Genomic DNA, 17879 nt, shown 5'->3' with positions numbered 1-17879 from the left:
GGTAGAATCATAAAATCCATTACTACTTCAGCTTAAGAGTGCTCACCCCTTGGCAATTTTTTAGCCTACATTTGTGCGCAAAAATATTCGTTTTTTGATGATTTCTCTGAACCAAACCTTTTTTTGAAAGAGTAAAACCATTAAAGCGTTCCAAAATGTGTAACTTTTAAGAGAAAAATTGGTTTGTGGATGATAACTTATTCCACTTGGAGAAACCTTTGCAAATGTGTAAATTTATGTGTTTTGCAAAGGTTTCTCCAAGTGGGTTAAGTTATCGACCACAAACCAATTTTTCCCTTGAAAGTAACACATTTTTGCATGCTTTAATGGTTTTACTTTTTCAAAAAAAAATTGGTTCAGAAAAATCCTCAAAAACGAATATTTTTGCGCAAAAATATAGGCTAGAAAATTGCCAAGGGGTGAGCGCTCTTAAAGTGTTTTCATTTGATACCAAATCTTTTCCTTCATTTGTTTTTACATTCATTTTGCTATATAATACACACATCAATCATAAGTGATCGTTTATTTCGTTGGTTGCTGTCGACAACATATGATTAGCAGTGGTACTTTTTCCTCCTCCTTCATTAACTGTTTTAACAGTCCATCTCTCATTATCATAATTATGTATGTTAGAAAATTTAGAGCTCGCGATTGGCCAGTGCATTTTGTCAGAAAATGGTTTAAGTCTACATCGACTATACTTTGACTTGTAGTATTACCCTAATAAGATACTGAATCGCATACGCATACGCATACTATCAATGTCGATAAGGTGGAGATGTAAAAAAGCAACAATACATCAAATCAAAAAACAATATTTTTTCTCTCCGTACCATACATAGTCGGTACATTTGCAAAATAAAAAAATGGAAAATGGGAAATCATCCGTGTAACTCTTTTATCTTTTGTCAGTAAGCATGAATAATCCTGGAACAAAAACAATATTCATATTTATTCTAACTTACTTCTTCTTAGTTTCGTTGGGTACTGTGTGTCTGCTAAAATACAATGCTGTGCTATTTATTACAACATCCATTTTATACACAGTAACATATATAAAATGGAATGGCCATGCATAGACTTTCGGGAGGATGAAAAATGCAAATATTTGCAAGAGGAAGGAAAATTTATTCGAGTTTTAACTATTTGGTTTATGCAGAGGATTCTACGTTGACTTCCTACTTTATTCCATTTTTGTCTTTTTTCATACTCGTTCCTTTTTTTTCAACAAATAATTTAGAAATGCTCTCGAAAATTTTGGCCTTTTTTCTGTTATTTTTGTGTCTCTAGAACTTTTGTTCTTTTCGTTTTATCCTTTTTTATGTTTGGTTCATTTCATTTTTGTTTGTTTTACCAATTCCATTCGTATGTTTGTTGGGTTTAATTGATGATATTTTTTCGTGAGTGTGTGGTCCGAGAGTTTGTCCAAAGGAGGAAAGATTGTTGTGTGTGGCGTGGCACTGATTTTGCGTTTCCTTTGTTCTAATTTAAAGGTTGGTATTGGTGTACACATAAAATTATGGAAAACTGTGAAATTTTCCGACAAAAACTATTTTTCCAACTAAGTAAACATTTGGAAAATTCTAGAGAAAAAAATGTGTCCCATTGGCGTTGTTTTCCCTTTTTTTTGCTCTCATCCCAAATAAAAACAAAAATTCTAACCAAAAAAAAAAATTAAATTGTTCCAGGACGACCACGACCGAATGTTACTTGGTATTTGGACAATACGGTTATAGATGAATCATTTGACAATCGGCCAGACGGTATTACCGTAAACCATTTATCATATCCAAATATTGGTCGACAACACGTGAATGCACGATTTGTTTGTATGGCTAGCAATACAAATCTAACACCACCTAATAACAAAGTTGTTATACTGGATGTCAATCGTGAGTATCTTCTTTTACAATTTATCGTTAACGATTTGTGTACAGACAGAGATAGTTGTTCGATGAATTCGACTGGTAAATCATTACACAACTCATTGTCGTAGTGTATTATACACAGTACCCATTTGCAACAGAAACAACAACAAAAAAATCACAGGTCAAAACCGCAATAAGGACATTTATAAAATAAATGTGTCCTATGCTGTTTGTATTGTTTATTGTTTCGGTGGTCTAGCCATTCAGCCCACCCTCTCTCTAACTATTGTGTGTCTGTTTATGTACTTTGTCTATTTATACATTTTGGCAAACAGACGAGGAAAATTAACTGAAATTGTGTGGTTTTGTAATTTACAGTGAAACCAACTGCTGTTCATATTTTGACAAAAGAAAAATTTGTGTCGGCTGATAAAACGTATGATGTGGAATGTAAAAGTTCAGGTTCGAGACCGGCACCGGCAACAGTGACATGGTGGAGGGGCAACAAACAAATAAAACGATTGGTGAAAAATGTAAGTTTTATGTGTTATTATGTGTGGTGTGTGTGTTTTTTTTATATTATGTGTGTGTGGGAATGAATGGTTCGCTGGGTTGGGTGGGTGGTATGTATCTGTACTATATATATATATAATGTGTTGTTTTATTTTGTTGTTTATTTTCCCGGATGACAGCTACGGAATTGCTCCATACGTACAATATATCATAGTCAGTGCTAGTGTTTGTATGGAAACACAATAGAAATAATGGTCCTTTGATTGTTCGGTTCATTGTTTGGGGGTCAGACATTCTTCTTCTTTTTTTCCCTTGTATACGCTTTATTTCAGAGACATCCGATTATTAATGATCATTTTATACGGTTTTGTTCCTTGCAGTCTATCTATCTATTCTATAAGTTTATATACCCTGTGACAAGGAATATTATGTCGTTGATAAGAACGTTATGAAATTTACTTGTAGAATGTGTATACTGTAAAAGATGAAAATTAGGAACAATATTGCAAGATTAATTATTCTTGAATGAAAAATGAGTTTTTTTCCTCTTCAAACAAACAAAAATCCATAATTTACTTTTTATCGTACAATGTCTCGTAGAATTTTAATTTACTTGTGCATGTCTCAAGTTGCTTCGTCGTAGTTTATTTTTATCACATTTCTACAAGAAAACTTTGTTTAAAAATGTACAAAGAAAATTTTAAATTAATTAAATAATGTAGGTAGAACATAACTTCAGAAGAACCTCAGCATAAAATTTTATTTCAAACTCGATTCACGCCAAGTCAGTTTCGTATATATACGAAGAAAACTTTTTTTTTTGTTTCTTTTCATTCTCACACAAACTTCCTTATTCAAATATAAACTACTATAAACTAAGAAATGGAAAGAACTTCCAAGAGAGATAAAAGAATTTTTTTTTCTTTAATTTATGTTTTTATCATTTAGTTAAATATGCATCTACGTGCTGTTTGACTACGGATTGGAATCAGTTCATTTATACTTTGTTTTTAAATTATTTTCATCCATCGAGGCGTATTGCGAAATGAAGTTGAATTGCATTAAGATGAAAAAGGTCAATTGAGACGAAGTTTGCTTGCTTGGCGCGAGCTTTATGTTCACGATTAATTGCATAGTTGACGGAGCATGAAACCCCAGACTAAGTTCGTGGAAGATGTGTGAAAATCATTCCACAAATTGAATAATTATTTGCGTACATATTTTGGTGCTGTTCTTGACATTAGACTTAGATAATTTCGCTTGACTACAACGAACGTGCACAACTTTACATGCGAAGGAACGATAACAAGAGAAAATTTCTAAATCTGACTCACTATCATTAAGTAAACTATGAACGACCTTTAAGAAACGAATAGTCATCTAGTATTGACAACAATGACAAGAATAAACAATGATTTCTTACCAAGTTTCTCTTACATAGCAGATAGAAGCTACAGTAAAGCTAATGAAGTAATGTGATATTAAACACTAAAGCGATACTTGAAACAGAAGAAGTAAAAGATTGAATCGATACATGGCGATACTCTGTACGATATTTGTATAACAGAAGAATTCTAATGGTCATCTCAGAAAGAATTTATCCCTCGAGTATAATTTACCGTTTCTCTACCCCTTAAAACCCATACATCGTTGCTGACCTTACAATCATTGCAAATTCAAGTGCCCCATTTTCGATCGAAAATATAATTTTCTACAACAAATTTAAAGTGAAATTAAAGACATGCAGTACATCAACCGACATTTCTTTGCACAAAATTCAAAATCAATCTCGATTCAGCTGGAAACAATCGGCCACTTACTGAATTTTTACTTTCCTTCAAATATATATACGGAAAATGAAACTTTATCGGCCCATTGATTCTAGTGAACGAAAACTTTTATATTTCCTTCTGTTCGCTTCGCCATTCCCAAAGGTCAAATAGAAAGTTTAGAATTCAAGATTTGTCTTTTCTTTGTGCGCATTTTCTTATCCGTAGGAAGTTGTATTGAATTCATTTTACTTTCCACACATTTTCCAATTATTTCCCGTCGGACTGGTCACATATCCACGGACTGGGAATTAAATCTAAATGTTTGGAACTCTGATTTATTCGTTGGAAGCTTACTTATTGTTAGCTATTATGAACTTACTGGATTGTAAAGCGAAAGGTGTAATGTTCAAACAGTTTGTTTACTTTGTTGCATTGTTATTCCTTCAGATCCGAGGAACCATCGGTACTTTCTCTAGGTACTAAAGGTATCAAACGTGTGCTTAAAAAAATGATTTAGCGCAACTGTGCAATAAACATTGTTTTTCACAATAAAAGAGGCAACAAAACTCTTGCTTTTCACTACTGATTTGAAAGTCTGCATTTTTCTCTGAGAATCGTGTTTTATGATTTCGAAAATAAAATCAAATTAATTTAAATCAAGCACAGTAAGTGAGAAATAGTACATTAAAAAGTGCAAATTAAACACGATACAAGGAACTTATTCACCATTTCGTTTTTACTGTCTGAAATAATATTTTAATGATCTACCCCGTGCATATATATTTATTATAGTTTCCATTGCACCCACCACAAAGAGCATGGAACAATTATAATATCCCATATTCCACATTAAAAAAAGGGACTGCAAATATGAAAACAGTAAAACAACCGGTTCGAGGTATTATAGGGAAGTAATAAAAAAAACTACTTTTTATATATGGGTTTCATGTTCATAATTCAAAACTTTTGCATCTACCAGCAATTAAAAAGTTAAAAGTTAATTTTTCTCTTCGCATTAAAGCAAGTACTGAATGTAACATAAAAGGAGAGTATAACTAAAAGCATGGTGTAGGAAATAATAACATGAAAACTTTTTACTTTTTATTCATAATTATATGAATTATTGTGATTCAGTGTTTTGAGATTACGTTTTTCTCGGTTACGTTTAATATTTAGAGTCGTACTTCTTGTTGTCCTTCCTTCAACAATATTTTTTCGTTTGAGTTGAATACGAAATTTATTAAATTACTTCATTCATAGTTTGTTGTCGAAGTGAGTGGGTTAATGAGTCGAATCATTTTTCCGTTTGATCAACGCTCGACATACACATTATGACTAAGATTGACTAAACTATCACTGTCTGTTTTCAAAAATGGTATATGGCGAATCGAAAAAACGTCAAAACACAACATGTACGCATAAAAAACGTTGTGTTCACGTCTGGGAGAAATAGGAAATTACAACTCGAGCGAAAAGATCGTTCTTTTTGGAATTATCTATTTTCTCCCGGTAAACAAATAATATTTCAAGATACTTCTTTTTCTTCTTTCGTCCTTTTAGTATCCACTGCCTGTAGGGCATTCCATTTCGGACATTGTTCACTTTTATGCCGCGGGGACACAATAGACAAGATAGTTTCGTGTTCACTTTTGCCCCGCAAACATAGGTAAAGCAAAAATATTATGAAATCTGTACATCAAATTGCGCATAGCGCAAATACTAAGCCCCGTACGACGTTCCTTTCAAATGTAACATAAATTTCAAATTGACCTAAAATTTTAATTTATTGAGTATAAATACACATAGGACCTAGTAGCGGCCTCAGTCCAAGAACCTAAATATACAATTTCGTCAACAACATTCTAGTCGGTGGTCGACTACCTTACAAATAAAACAAAAATTAGGAAAATCGGACCGAGTAGCGGCCTTAGTGCTAGGAACCAAATTTCAAACGTTTTTCCACCGTTTTTTCAAGTCTTTCTATTCGGTATTCAATTACCTTTCATATAAAACGAAAATTAGCAAAATCCAATCAAATTTACCCGAGTTATATTCAAAATACACTTAGGGCCGAGGAGCGGCCCTAGTCCTAAGCCCCAAATTTAAAATGTTGTTCCACCACATTCTATTCGGTATTCAATTACCTTTCATATAAAACAAAAATTAGCCAAATCGGATGAAATTTACTTGATTTATGTGCAAAAAACACTTAGGGCCGAACTTTTTTTTTACTGAATTGGTATCGACAATACCTTTCGTCTGCCGTTTCATTTACATTTCCTGAATTTGCCGTAGATATCCCCAAAAGACCTTAAAACACTTAGGCCGGCCTAACTCACGAGGGGCCAACCCGAATCTTACCGTCTTCGAACTTAGCCTAAAAGTTCGTACGGGGCTAAAAAGTTAAAAAAAGGAAGCTGGACAAGATAAATTAGCTTAAAAGAAAAAAAAATAAGATCCTTAAGCGACATAAACAAGTAAATGTAAATTTCTAACTGAGTTTGAACCTTGCTGCAGTGAGAAGCTATTGTATGTAGCACCTCATTTTCTACAAAAATATTCCACAGTGGAAAATCAAACACATTTCCAACAATGCCTACGTTCTGATGTTCTATTATAGCAATTTCGAATAAATAAAATTTTCGTTGATTTTATCCACATTTCATTTTATATTGTATTTGACAACATATCACCCGTCAGCAGCTAATAATAATGTATTTGTTCTATGCAGTTTTCCGAACCACCTGACAATCAGTCCTTAAGCGTGCTGACGTTTACTCCAACCGTTGATGATGATGGCAAATACTTGACATGCAAAGCTGAAAATAAGTACATCCCCAACAGTGCTATTGAAGATAAATGGCGTTTAGTTGTACATTGTAAGTATATTATCTATATTGATGTGTTGTACACCCAACTGAGTAAATATTTTATCGTAAAAAACCTGATTGACTTTATGCATTAAATCATACATTCATTGTCCTTCGAGCTATAATCAAATATTGTTTTCTCCTCCAAATCGATGTCATACAAAAGAAAATACTGTCATAGTCACAGTTTGAACCGTACATTATGCTGACAGCGATTCGAATATCGATGAACTAACACTTGATTTAGACGTTTGAAATGTTTCCAATAAATTGATTTATTTATTCTTTTTTTCGTACGGGGCTTGTACATAAATAATGTAGGCTTTCAAGTCCCTTTCGTAGATGTTTAATAATTTAGTGCCACCACTTGGATATTTTTCATATCAATAGCGTTTTAAAATTCATAGAAGTGTACAACGGAAAGGAATTCATTCCGACAAGGGTTATCAAAGGGAAAAATGAGAGAAAAAAAAATAAATTGGTCCAGATCATGTAGCCCTTCCGGAACTGACGATGAAAGTACTTTGTACTTTTAGGTCGATGCGTTCATCTAATACCTTTTGGCGGCTAATTTTATGCGTAACGGAAAACTGCAAAATACATCCATCCGAAAAAAGTTCCTATTAACAACTGTGAAAATTTATGGTATGGACTATAATGTGTATCCACGAGGAAACGTTACACACAAAACATACCAAAATTGAGCTTCATTTGTCGCCAGAATTTTTTTTGCTTCTCTCATTTTATTGTCATTTGCTCTACGTAATAAAACCTTTTTTCTTGCAAAGGAAACTTTTTTTTTGCTCAGTTTTCCGAAAACGTCTTAAATCGACTACTTATTTGAGAACATTTTCAACAAAAGCTGAAAACATAAAAATGTCATTTTTTGATGGTTCATAAAAAATTTGGTGCCTTTTTTTTATGGTATGTGAGGTGGAAATATATATTTCTATTTTATATCCTTCTCGCTCTATAATTTGAGTACATAATCTCATACATTACACTACACTTTACGAGCATCCTTCTGCATACATGTATGATCAGATCATATTTATATGTTCCACAACATATACACAATTTTCTTATAAACTTTTTTTTATACATCCTTTAAGTACACATATCGAAGTGATATCGTTAAATTGAGAGATTAGGGTTTTTACCTTAGTCAACAGAAATGAAGACTTTTTCATATTTCTGAATAGGATTTTCCACTTTCCGGGGCTTGTATGAACGGAAGGTAGGGCTGGTAGTATATAAGGTTGATTCGGTAAAGAGATTATTTTTTAAAGGTTTGGATAGTTGTCGATTTTGTCAATTTAGCAGGTGATATAATTGTAAAGAAATTGTCGATTTGAATTTATATGAGTTGGAATGTTGTAAGTAGACGACAAAAAACACTTGGTGGAGCCACCTGTCTCTTTACTCTAGTTAGATTTTGATATTTTTCGATATAATTTTTTGTGATAAAATTTTGAAATATTTTCCATATACCGCAGACTCGAACACAGTTATGGATAGGTCTGGTGGCCCTTCGTGGTATCAAACAAAAATTTCATTTTTATCTTTTCTCATCGAGAGGACTGCATGTAATTGAGTCAATAAAAGATTTGTAAATTTTTATACCAGAAAGAAACATAAATCGATACAATGGGAAATCGGCAAAGGGCATATAAAGTAAGCTTGGGTTGGGTTTCCTTTGTTGAAAAATGTGTGGAAGTTTCGCATAGATATGGCATAATTACAGATTTATATTGGAAAATATGACGGAAGTCTGAGACTTTTACTAGCCGAATTGCGCTAACAATTTTTATAAATAATTTTTATTGTCACAGAATTCTTGCAGTCACCATTTAGGACTGTGTTTAATTCGCGCATGCTGTAGTAATAACAACCATGGGTTTTCCGCAGACTTCGGATCACACACGGGAGAAATTTTGAGACTACTTCGTATTACGAAGTTCGTAAGGGGTCTCGCATAGCCAGAGCCAGTTCGTTTGTTGCCATGTTAAGCATTTTTTAACGAATAAACAAAGGAAAGTAATAGCCACAAAGAGACTGTAAAACTTCTGTAAACGTAATTCACATTTTCAGTCATAAAACCATGGTATGAATAACAATTTGCATTCGCTTTTCTTTCTTCTTTTTTTTTTCGTCGTTTAGATATCCATAATAAATAACTGCGAGTTCAAAAACTAGAAAGTGTAACCGTTTTCAGCATTGCAAATAATAAATTTAATATTCAACCGGGTTAAATTAATTCCCAGTTCCAACACATTTATTCAACCAGTCTCTTATCCCGAATTCTCTTCTTGGTTGAATTCGTAATAGATTACACCAGTGGCATTGAGCCAAAATGAAAACTCTCTAACCATAATATCAACCAAATAATGTATACACAGTAAGATAAATACGCCATTGTAACAATAACATAAAGATGATGACGCTCCCAATATAATATATTAATGTCTATGTTATACAAGCGAAAATATATATATTTTCCACAACGCATCCATGTTCCTTAATAAAATGCATACCATCGAATCTTACACGAACTAGTCGTAACACAACGACGAAACGACTAAAGCTATTACCCTGATTGTGTTCAGTGATCTCAAATCGCTGGATAAGAAGTTTAATTCGATCGATTTACACGGTGAATGATACTCTTACATTCACGTTTTCCATGTAAGACTTAGCGTGGAGTTTTATTGTAACTTTCGTAAAGCGCTTTGTGTATTACATTTATTCGAATGCAAGACGATTTTTCCATGTTGCCAAACGAACGAATTTCATAAATATACAAGACCGTGCACTCGAGTTAATTTTACAACGGAATTGTATTGTTTGATGTTTTCGTTTGGATGCTCTTTCTTTTATGGAATTGTGTAGTTTTCGGAGAAAAATTAAATTATGTAAGAGGAAGAGAGAGAGAGAGAGAGGGGAGGTAGGGATATAGCTCAATAAAAGCCGAATAACATGGAACAGATGGGACCAAAACTTTAAAATATTCTTAAATTCACAAAATTAAGAAACAGTGAGCAAAGGAAAAGCTCTAAATTATTGGAAGGTCACGTTCCTGGCATTATAGCATCTAAACCGAAAGACGTGCTAGTTTGTTTATAGCTTCTACTTCTTCTATGCATCATTGAAGACAAAATCAATTCCTTTCTGACCTACTTCTTCATATATACTGAAACAGAGGTGACGGCACCACCGTCTGCGAGAATAAGGTAAATATGTACACAGTCTACCCATCAATTCAATCAATACATAACTAACACATTAATGGCATATTACCGACTGGTAATTATTTAAACGATAAATAAATATTTTATTAATCTGAAAACCATTTCGATTGGCCACTCAAAGTTGTGAAAACAGTGTTTTGCTTAAATAATCAAAACAGAAATCTGTTGTTTCCCCTCACAGTTTTGCCACCCTACCCAGACAGATTCAAGAATACAACAACAACAACAAAAAAAAAGGAATTTTATATAAATAATTTGTACTTTCGTATTCCACACGCAACCGACTGCTCACATTTTAATAAATAAAGTAAACATTTTTCAACATTTCCAGTTTTCAATGGCTTGAAAATGGGAGTGTTTTTCTTATACCCTCTTGCTGTAATGGAATGTATGTTTTATCAGTTGTTTAAGAGCAGACGACGAATTTTTTTCCATTTTTTTTCTTTCTTCGCGTAAATGAAGAGCACCCTTCAAAAATGTTAATGTTTCGACATAAAATTTGTATAATCAAATTCAAAGAGTTTTCGTTTTGGCAGCATCATACATAAAGTATGAACGTTCTCCTCTCTCTTTTAGTTACTTTCATCATAAATACCTCTTTCAGTAACAACACTCTGCATAATATCACGTTCATTCCAATTTTCTTTTCATTTCCTCTCCATTTTCTCTATTCAAAATTTAGCAATTTTCTTTCATACAACACTAACTCAATTAAAGAAAATATTACATTGCGCAACCCCTTCAATTTTCATTGTGACACTTTTCTGTACTCTTTCCCATTTGCAAAACATTCAAAGTTCAATTCGACCTAACGACTTAATTAAAAGTAATTTAAATAATAAACACGACTGACAACAAAATGGTATAAAATGTGTGCTATCAACTGAAATTGAAGTTGAAAAAGACGCATTTTCATTTTATTGTATTCCGTAGATAAACTTCGCTTTTCTCCGATTCTCATCTCATTCGATTTTCTTCAGTAATATTTCGAACATACGTATCGTATGTTTGCATACATAAAATGATCAGACATCAGACAGTAATGTGGGATAAAATATATAATGCGAGTGAGAGGGAGAGAGATTATTATAGGGACAATCCATTAAATAAATTACCAAAAATTGAATGCCATTTCCCAACACCGAAATAACTTTTAACATTTAGTGACACGTCCTTTGATAATTTCGAAAAAGTTTCTTCTATCTCGATTTGTTGATATGGAAACATTGGGAATTAATTTACGTTCCCTTTGTTTAATACATTTCAATTAAATTAGATCGTGTAACGTCTGCTGGATTGATGTAGACAATGTTCTAAAATTAAAGAAATCCAGTTGAGATCGTAGCTAATTGTTGCGATATGTCCCGTGCGAAACTGTAAACCTTGTGCGTACATAAGCCCATACTTAAAGCGAAATGAGCGAAACATAACGCAATTACGAAATATTTTTCGAAGTACAAACAATACTTTATGGGACATCCTTAACTCTTGACACAATGAAGCGCCTTGCCCTTCCTTTCCGCTTCGATATACAAGTTTTAAAATCATCATATTAAACCTATTAGCCCCCACTGCGTTGTACGAGACTAAAAATAAAAGATAAGAGAGTATAATTGAACCAAGATTGATATGGATAACCCATATTTGTCGAGTCGAAATTGTAAATATCTCAAAGTGTTAAATTTTTATTAAAATTGGCTACACGATACCATCTGAACATAGTCAGCTCGTGTAAATAAGTACACCCAATTAAAAACAATGTACATCCTTCATTTGTAACAATATCCTCTATCCGCTCTGCTGTGTAGAGATCAACATGCCTATAAAATATGATAACGTGTATCCATTTTGTATTACTTTCAGATATGCCAATAGTTACCCTTATAATGGGACCAACACTTAACCCAGATGATATCAAGGAAGGCGATGGTGTTTACTTTGAGTGTAACGTGAAGTCAAATCCAAAACCTTATAAGATGGCTTGGTTTCATGATGTAAGTACTTTGTGTGGTCGTGTGGTGTTAATTTATTACCTTTAACTTTGCCCGCAATTTTTACTTTTATTATACTGGGTCGTTATTATGATGACGAAAGTTTTATCGACATAGTCAAGAAATATAAGCGATTACGTCTAGCTTACGTTCTTAGCGAAATATAGCGAAATGCATGTTTAATAATTTAAAATAACGGTGAAAGACTTACAATATGGCCTTTTACAATCTGTTATCAACAACGACCACAAAGATGGATAATGAGTTCAAACAACTGAACTCAGATCGAATCAAGTAATAGATTCGATAACTATATTAGTCTATCTTTTCATGACAACATTGCGATAACGTAGATCGTATTAAAAGGTTGAAATTTGAATACATAGTAAAGTGCCTGCTAATTTAGGCATCAAAAAAAACTTTCTTTTAATATTTCACCAGTTAAGATTTTCTAAAAAGTGTTGCAAAGAGGGCCAATTGCTTTGTAATACCTACTTTATACGGCTATTATATCATCTGTTATCGACAACGTCGATGAAATCAAACGATGAGCTCGAACAAATTTAGCCTCTTATACCATGTATGTTCAGAAGACTGATGAAGTAAAAGATTTTTTTTGTATTTAATTATACTGTCTGTGGAAAGCATCTGAAAATATTGCGTATTGTTCTCAAACAAACTAATTTTTTACATATACAAATCGATCCGAACAGACTCTGCCTACATCCAGACTAAACTTAATCAATTTTTCAACTTAATCTGTTTTGGACGATGCGAAAGGGCTTAAAATCAACCGTCAATCAAAAGGTTTGATTCATTAAAAAGGCCTGTGTTGTAAATAATAACGAAATTCTAATTATATTTTCATTTTTCCTTCTAATCTTGGGAGTAGTCTAATACGAGCAAAAATTTAGTTTTCATGGGAGGGGAAATTAATTTTCCGACATCACCTATTGCTACGAAAGACCCATTTTTCCTGTCACTTGTGACACAATTTCTTTTTCAAAGTGTGGATTATAAGAAATACCTTTCCGTATCGATGGCTTTATCCAATGTAAATTGAAAATTGGAAGTACAATTATTTGAAAGATGGTCGTGCAATAAAATTTATTTTTGTAAGTCTCTTCGTTGATTGACTAGATTCGCCATTCAAGCCCGTACACAAATATCAAATATGATAAAAAGTAATATATTTTCTTTGCACAAACGTATTCACATTGTAATATTTGAACCATCAGATTATTTTACATAAAAAAAAATTTATGAAAATGCTCACACATTGTCATATGAAAATGCTCACACATTGTCATATGAAAATGCATTACATTTGTACACAAAAGAAAAGTCGCGCAAATTTTCATAAAATATTATACGTACAAATTTTCACTTGTTGTGTACACAGCACACTTATATGGATATTTCGATGAAAATATTTAGTTATTTGTTGTTGTTGAAGTTGTAAAAAGAAAATACATTTGAGGGGGTTGAATGGATGGAGAGAGCGCATATAAATATTAAATTCCATTTTTTATTTGGCGCAATATTTTTGGTTTTTGTTTTGTTATTTTAATAGAAATTTGTAAGTCGAACATGAACACACACAAAAATTGTGGCGACACCAAATTTCGATAAAATTTGGTTTTTGTCTGTAGATATGCCGGTTCAATTCCTGTGGTAATTTCTTAAAATATTTTGGTTCCGAATGAATGTCAAAAATGCAAAGCCGACGTCATCTTATCAACTTTTTTTTCTTCTTTTTTTTTTTGATTTTCATCAAATTTCCATGACATCACATCAATATAGACATTCATGAATGGAGAAATACGTAAATACTTTATTGACAATATACTCAATAAATGTTTTACCGACAATCGTTTATATCAATATCATTTTCGGTGTAATGCTAAAAAGCCATAAAATTCAAAAAATGTTCGCATTTTGGTACGTATTTTGAATATTTTTATTTATTTCCACATTGCTTGAAGGCAAAGAATGAACGCGTTAGGAGAATTATATCACACATTTCCCATGTCGATAAAAATTTATTTTTTCCATTATATGTTTTGGAATATTTTTGAATATTTTTTTTTCACTCTCTTGTCGGCGTACACACAACAAAAACGAAAATAGAATTTGATATGAAAAGTTGTGTATTCGTTGAATGTGTTTTGATTTAAAAATTAATTTTTAATTTACATGAATGCTTTGCATTACTTTTGCCGTTTCTTTTATTCCCACTTTTCATTTCCATTAAAAAAAGGCTTCCTAAATCAATTTTCAGAAACTTTCACTCGGTATATTTATGCTGCATACACCCCAAAAAAACATGTTTTTACCTTGGTTTTTACGTCTGCAATTAATTTACCCAATTTTTCTTTTTTACTGAAAACGAAAACTGTTGGGTTGTTTCTCCGCATTAAGAGTATTATATATTGACTGAAATATTTTATTTCACAATGAAAAGTTATTGCACGACCAAAGAATGGTTCCCGTAATGATTTTTTATAGACATTTAAGTAATTAAGTGAAAAAGTAAAGCGTGCTCTTGAGTGCATGTTTTTAAATTAAACCGCTCTGCTATAAAACGAAAGCGATTGTAATATTCAGGGGTCGTTGACGAGGATTTGGCATTTTTGCGAACGTTGTGGTAGTCAGTAGAGACAACTGCTAGGATCCATCTAATGTAGAGTGTCCATGTTGAAGACCCTACGAAAATCCAATCCGTTAAATTCAAACATTATATTTATGGGAAAATCAAAATTTATAATTTAAGACGCCTATCCTATCAATATTATTCACGAAACAGTACACGGTGATGCTGAACCAAATTTAAATTAAAAGGGAGGATAACCTCAACTTTTTTTTCATGAAATGTTAGCATGGGTTGAGTGTACATATAAAATAAAAAAAATTCACCGAGCCGTTTTACAGAAAGTACTTTTCAACTGTTTGTAGATATTGTTTTGATATGCTAAACTAACGTAAGTATTCCAAATTTATTTTTTTATTATAGCCAATGCTCTCAGCTTTCGATTGATACCATCCTTGCCATATAAGTTTGGAAAAATTAGCGGTTAAATTTTTGATTTTTAGAAATTTATTTGGAGGTATTCCTTGACTCCCTTAGCACTTTCCGGTGTGCCTAAAGTTGACAGGTCGCAATAATCGGCAACGTGTTAATTACTTAATTATCACAATTATCACAGCTGATTTATCATAATCCCCAACTTTTCAATCATTTCATTCTTAAAAGATAGCCTACTGTCATACCTGGTCACCTCAGATTTGTTATCATTAATGAGTCTAATTAGATGAACTAACGGTTGATTAGTCAAATACACACTTGATAACCTAGGCTCAACCAGCAACGTTACCGTAGATTCTCTCAGATTGTATGCACCCACGATGGTCCGAATAAATTTTGAAGATATCAAATCGTCGTTTTTGTAGACCTTTGCCGCAAGTTCCAAATAGGCGATGCAAACTCGAGCCTTGACCGTACGTATGCCACGTAGAGGATTCACTGCGTTTTCTTCGTAAAACTGCCATTGGAAAAATGCTTGATACAACCGATTATCTGACGGCAAAAGATTACGATAAAATGTTTCATCTGTTAAGCGCGCTCACCCCTTTGCAAATTTGTAGCCTACATTTAGGCGGAAAAATATTCGTTTTTGATGATTGTGTAAATTTGTGTAATCTACATAGGTTTCTCCAAGCGGATCAAGCTATCACCCACAAACCAATTTTTCCTTAAAAAGTAACACATTTTTGCGTGCTTTAATGGTTTTACATTTTCGAAAAAAGATTTTGATTCAGAGAAATCATCAAAAAATGAATATTTTTCCGCCTTAATGTAGGCTACAAATTTGCAAAGGGTCCATTTCTCTTAATGGCAACGACGACCAAAATAGACGTTGAACTGTGCTCACGTCGTCTTATATAGAAAACTGATTGTTAAAACTATTGAAGTACAAGATTTCATTTCAATTCTTCCAAAAAACGTGAGTCCACGTAGATTCTATAATTATATTGATGATATGATTGCCATCTGTTCGAGGTTAAGAGGCATCGATGGTTTGGTGAAAAGCATACATTTGGGCGTTTTTTTTTACTTTTGATGATGAGGGATTTTTTTTAAAAAGCGATTTACTAAAATCGGACGCATCTTCCAAGGGAATTTTTATATGCGCCTAAATAGCTATTGATCTCATTGAAGCTATTGAAGTCAAAAACATTTTCTTAAAAATTCCTCGATTCTTGTGCGGTCAGTGGCAGGTGTTGGAAAACGGAAAACCGAAAACATGCACTTTTCGTATAGAGTTTTCTCCGGCTATATTGCGAACGTACACTTTCCAAAAAGGATTCTGATGAAAAAATATCATCAACAATGAAATACGAGACACACAAATGTTGACTGCAATTTTAGCTCGGTACCGATGCCTCTTAAAACAATTGTATATTTAGGGCGTCGTTCAAGACAACATAAAGCATTAGATCGATTATTTAAATGAGGATAAGAAAATGATTTGAAACTTTGTATGATAGAGAACGTAACTGTCTTCATAGTAATAATGCTAAAAAAAACCTAAAGGGGTTGAAAATATACAGAAGATCCTTAGAGGGAAGTCGCACACGATTTTTGTTGTATCGCAGAATGTTCTAATTGTTAGAAGTGAAGCAGTGACGTTTTATTTTCTCATTACTCATTTGATGTTGCCGAAATACGAATCATTTGTTAAATCATGTAGCTTTACACACCGTTTCAACTCGCAATTATTTTTTTACAACAAATTGTTGAATCAATCGTCTCTCCGACCCTAACCAATTTTTACAATGAAATTACACGCCAATCCCCTCCCCACTCCATTCACTGAAAGCCCAACTTGAAACATCTACCTCTTCTGTCTCCGTATTAATCTGTTACATAGCTCAGTCATGCTAAATGTAAAGATATCCCACATTCCTATCGAAACGGTGCAGATAGCCCACATTCCTACCGAAACGGTGCTGTGATACCACTAAACACAAGCATTCGATTCGCAAACTTGTATATTTGAAAAGTTTGTGTAGCCCTCACACGTTATTTCTATTAAACCATTTTTGTTTGAAAACATATACAACAGCGCACCAGCTACCTCAACGGTATTTATAATGGTGCATGCATGGTTTAAAAAGGGAAAACGCGACAAAAATTTGTAAAGAAATTTATTTTTTTATCCATCGAATTCATTCCCCGCACACACACACATCTTTCCACTCACACGAAACACTATACAAGCCCATATAATATTGCAGTTATATTACATAGGTACGTTTTGCACCCCACACATGTGAATAACAGAAGAAAATGTATAAAAGCTCATAAAAGTAATAAAACAAATATTATTTCAAGTAGTTAAATTGTCTGCAACATTAACCCTCGCGTTTTATACACATCGTACACATCGTACACATTTCTGTACGTTTATTGTAACTGCGAATGTGTTTTATATGAGGAAGCATTTTGAAAGTATATTATTAAATGTATTGAAATGAATTTTTGAAAGAGTTTTCCAACGTTCATGCCAGTCTATAAAATGAACGTCAAGGTTTTCGAGTATTGGTTATTCCGGAG

The 17879-nt window shown here is 32.9% G+C and overlaps 1 protein-coding gene across 1 annotated transcript in view; it reads left to right on the top strand.

The window, feature by feature from the left end:
• Nucleotides 1–17879, top strand: part of LOC119080356 (hemicentin-1-like) — a 259563-nt gene that overhangs the window by 186466 nt on the left and 55218 nt on the right. The window contains exons 6-9 of the mRNA XM_037188657.1: nucleotides 1689–1892; nucleotides 2247–2401; nucleotides 6885–7032; nucleotides 12135–12265. Coding sequence (XP_037044552.1) covers nucleotides 1689–1892; nucleotides 2247–2401; nucleotides 6885–7032; nucleotides 12135–12265 — 638 coding nt within the window. The remainder of the gene's footprint in view (nucleotides 1–1688; nucleotides 1893–2246; nucleotides 2402–6884; nucleotides 7033–12134; nucleotides 12266–17879) is intronic.

Source organism: Bradysia coprophila, unplaced genomic scaffold (genome assembly GCF_014529535.1).
Source record: "Bradysia coprophila strain Holo2 unplaced genomic scaffold, BU_Bcop_v1 contig_350, whole genome shotgun sequence".
NCBI lineage: Eukaryota > Metazoa > Arthropoda > Insecta > Diptera > Sciaridae > Bradysia > Bradysia coprophila.
This window is presented reverse-complemented; position numbering and strand designations above follow the sequence as displayed.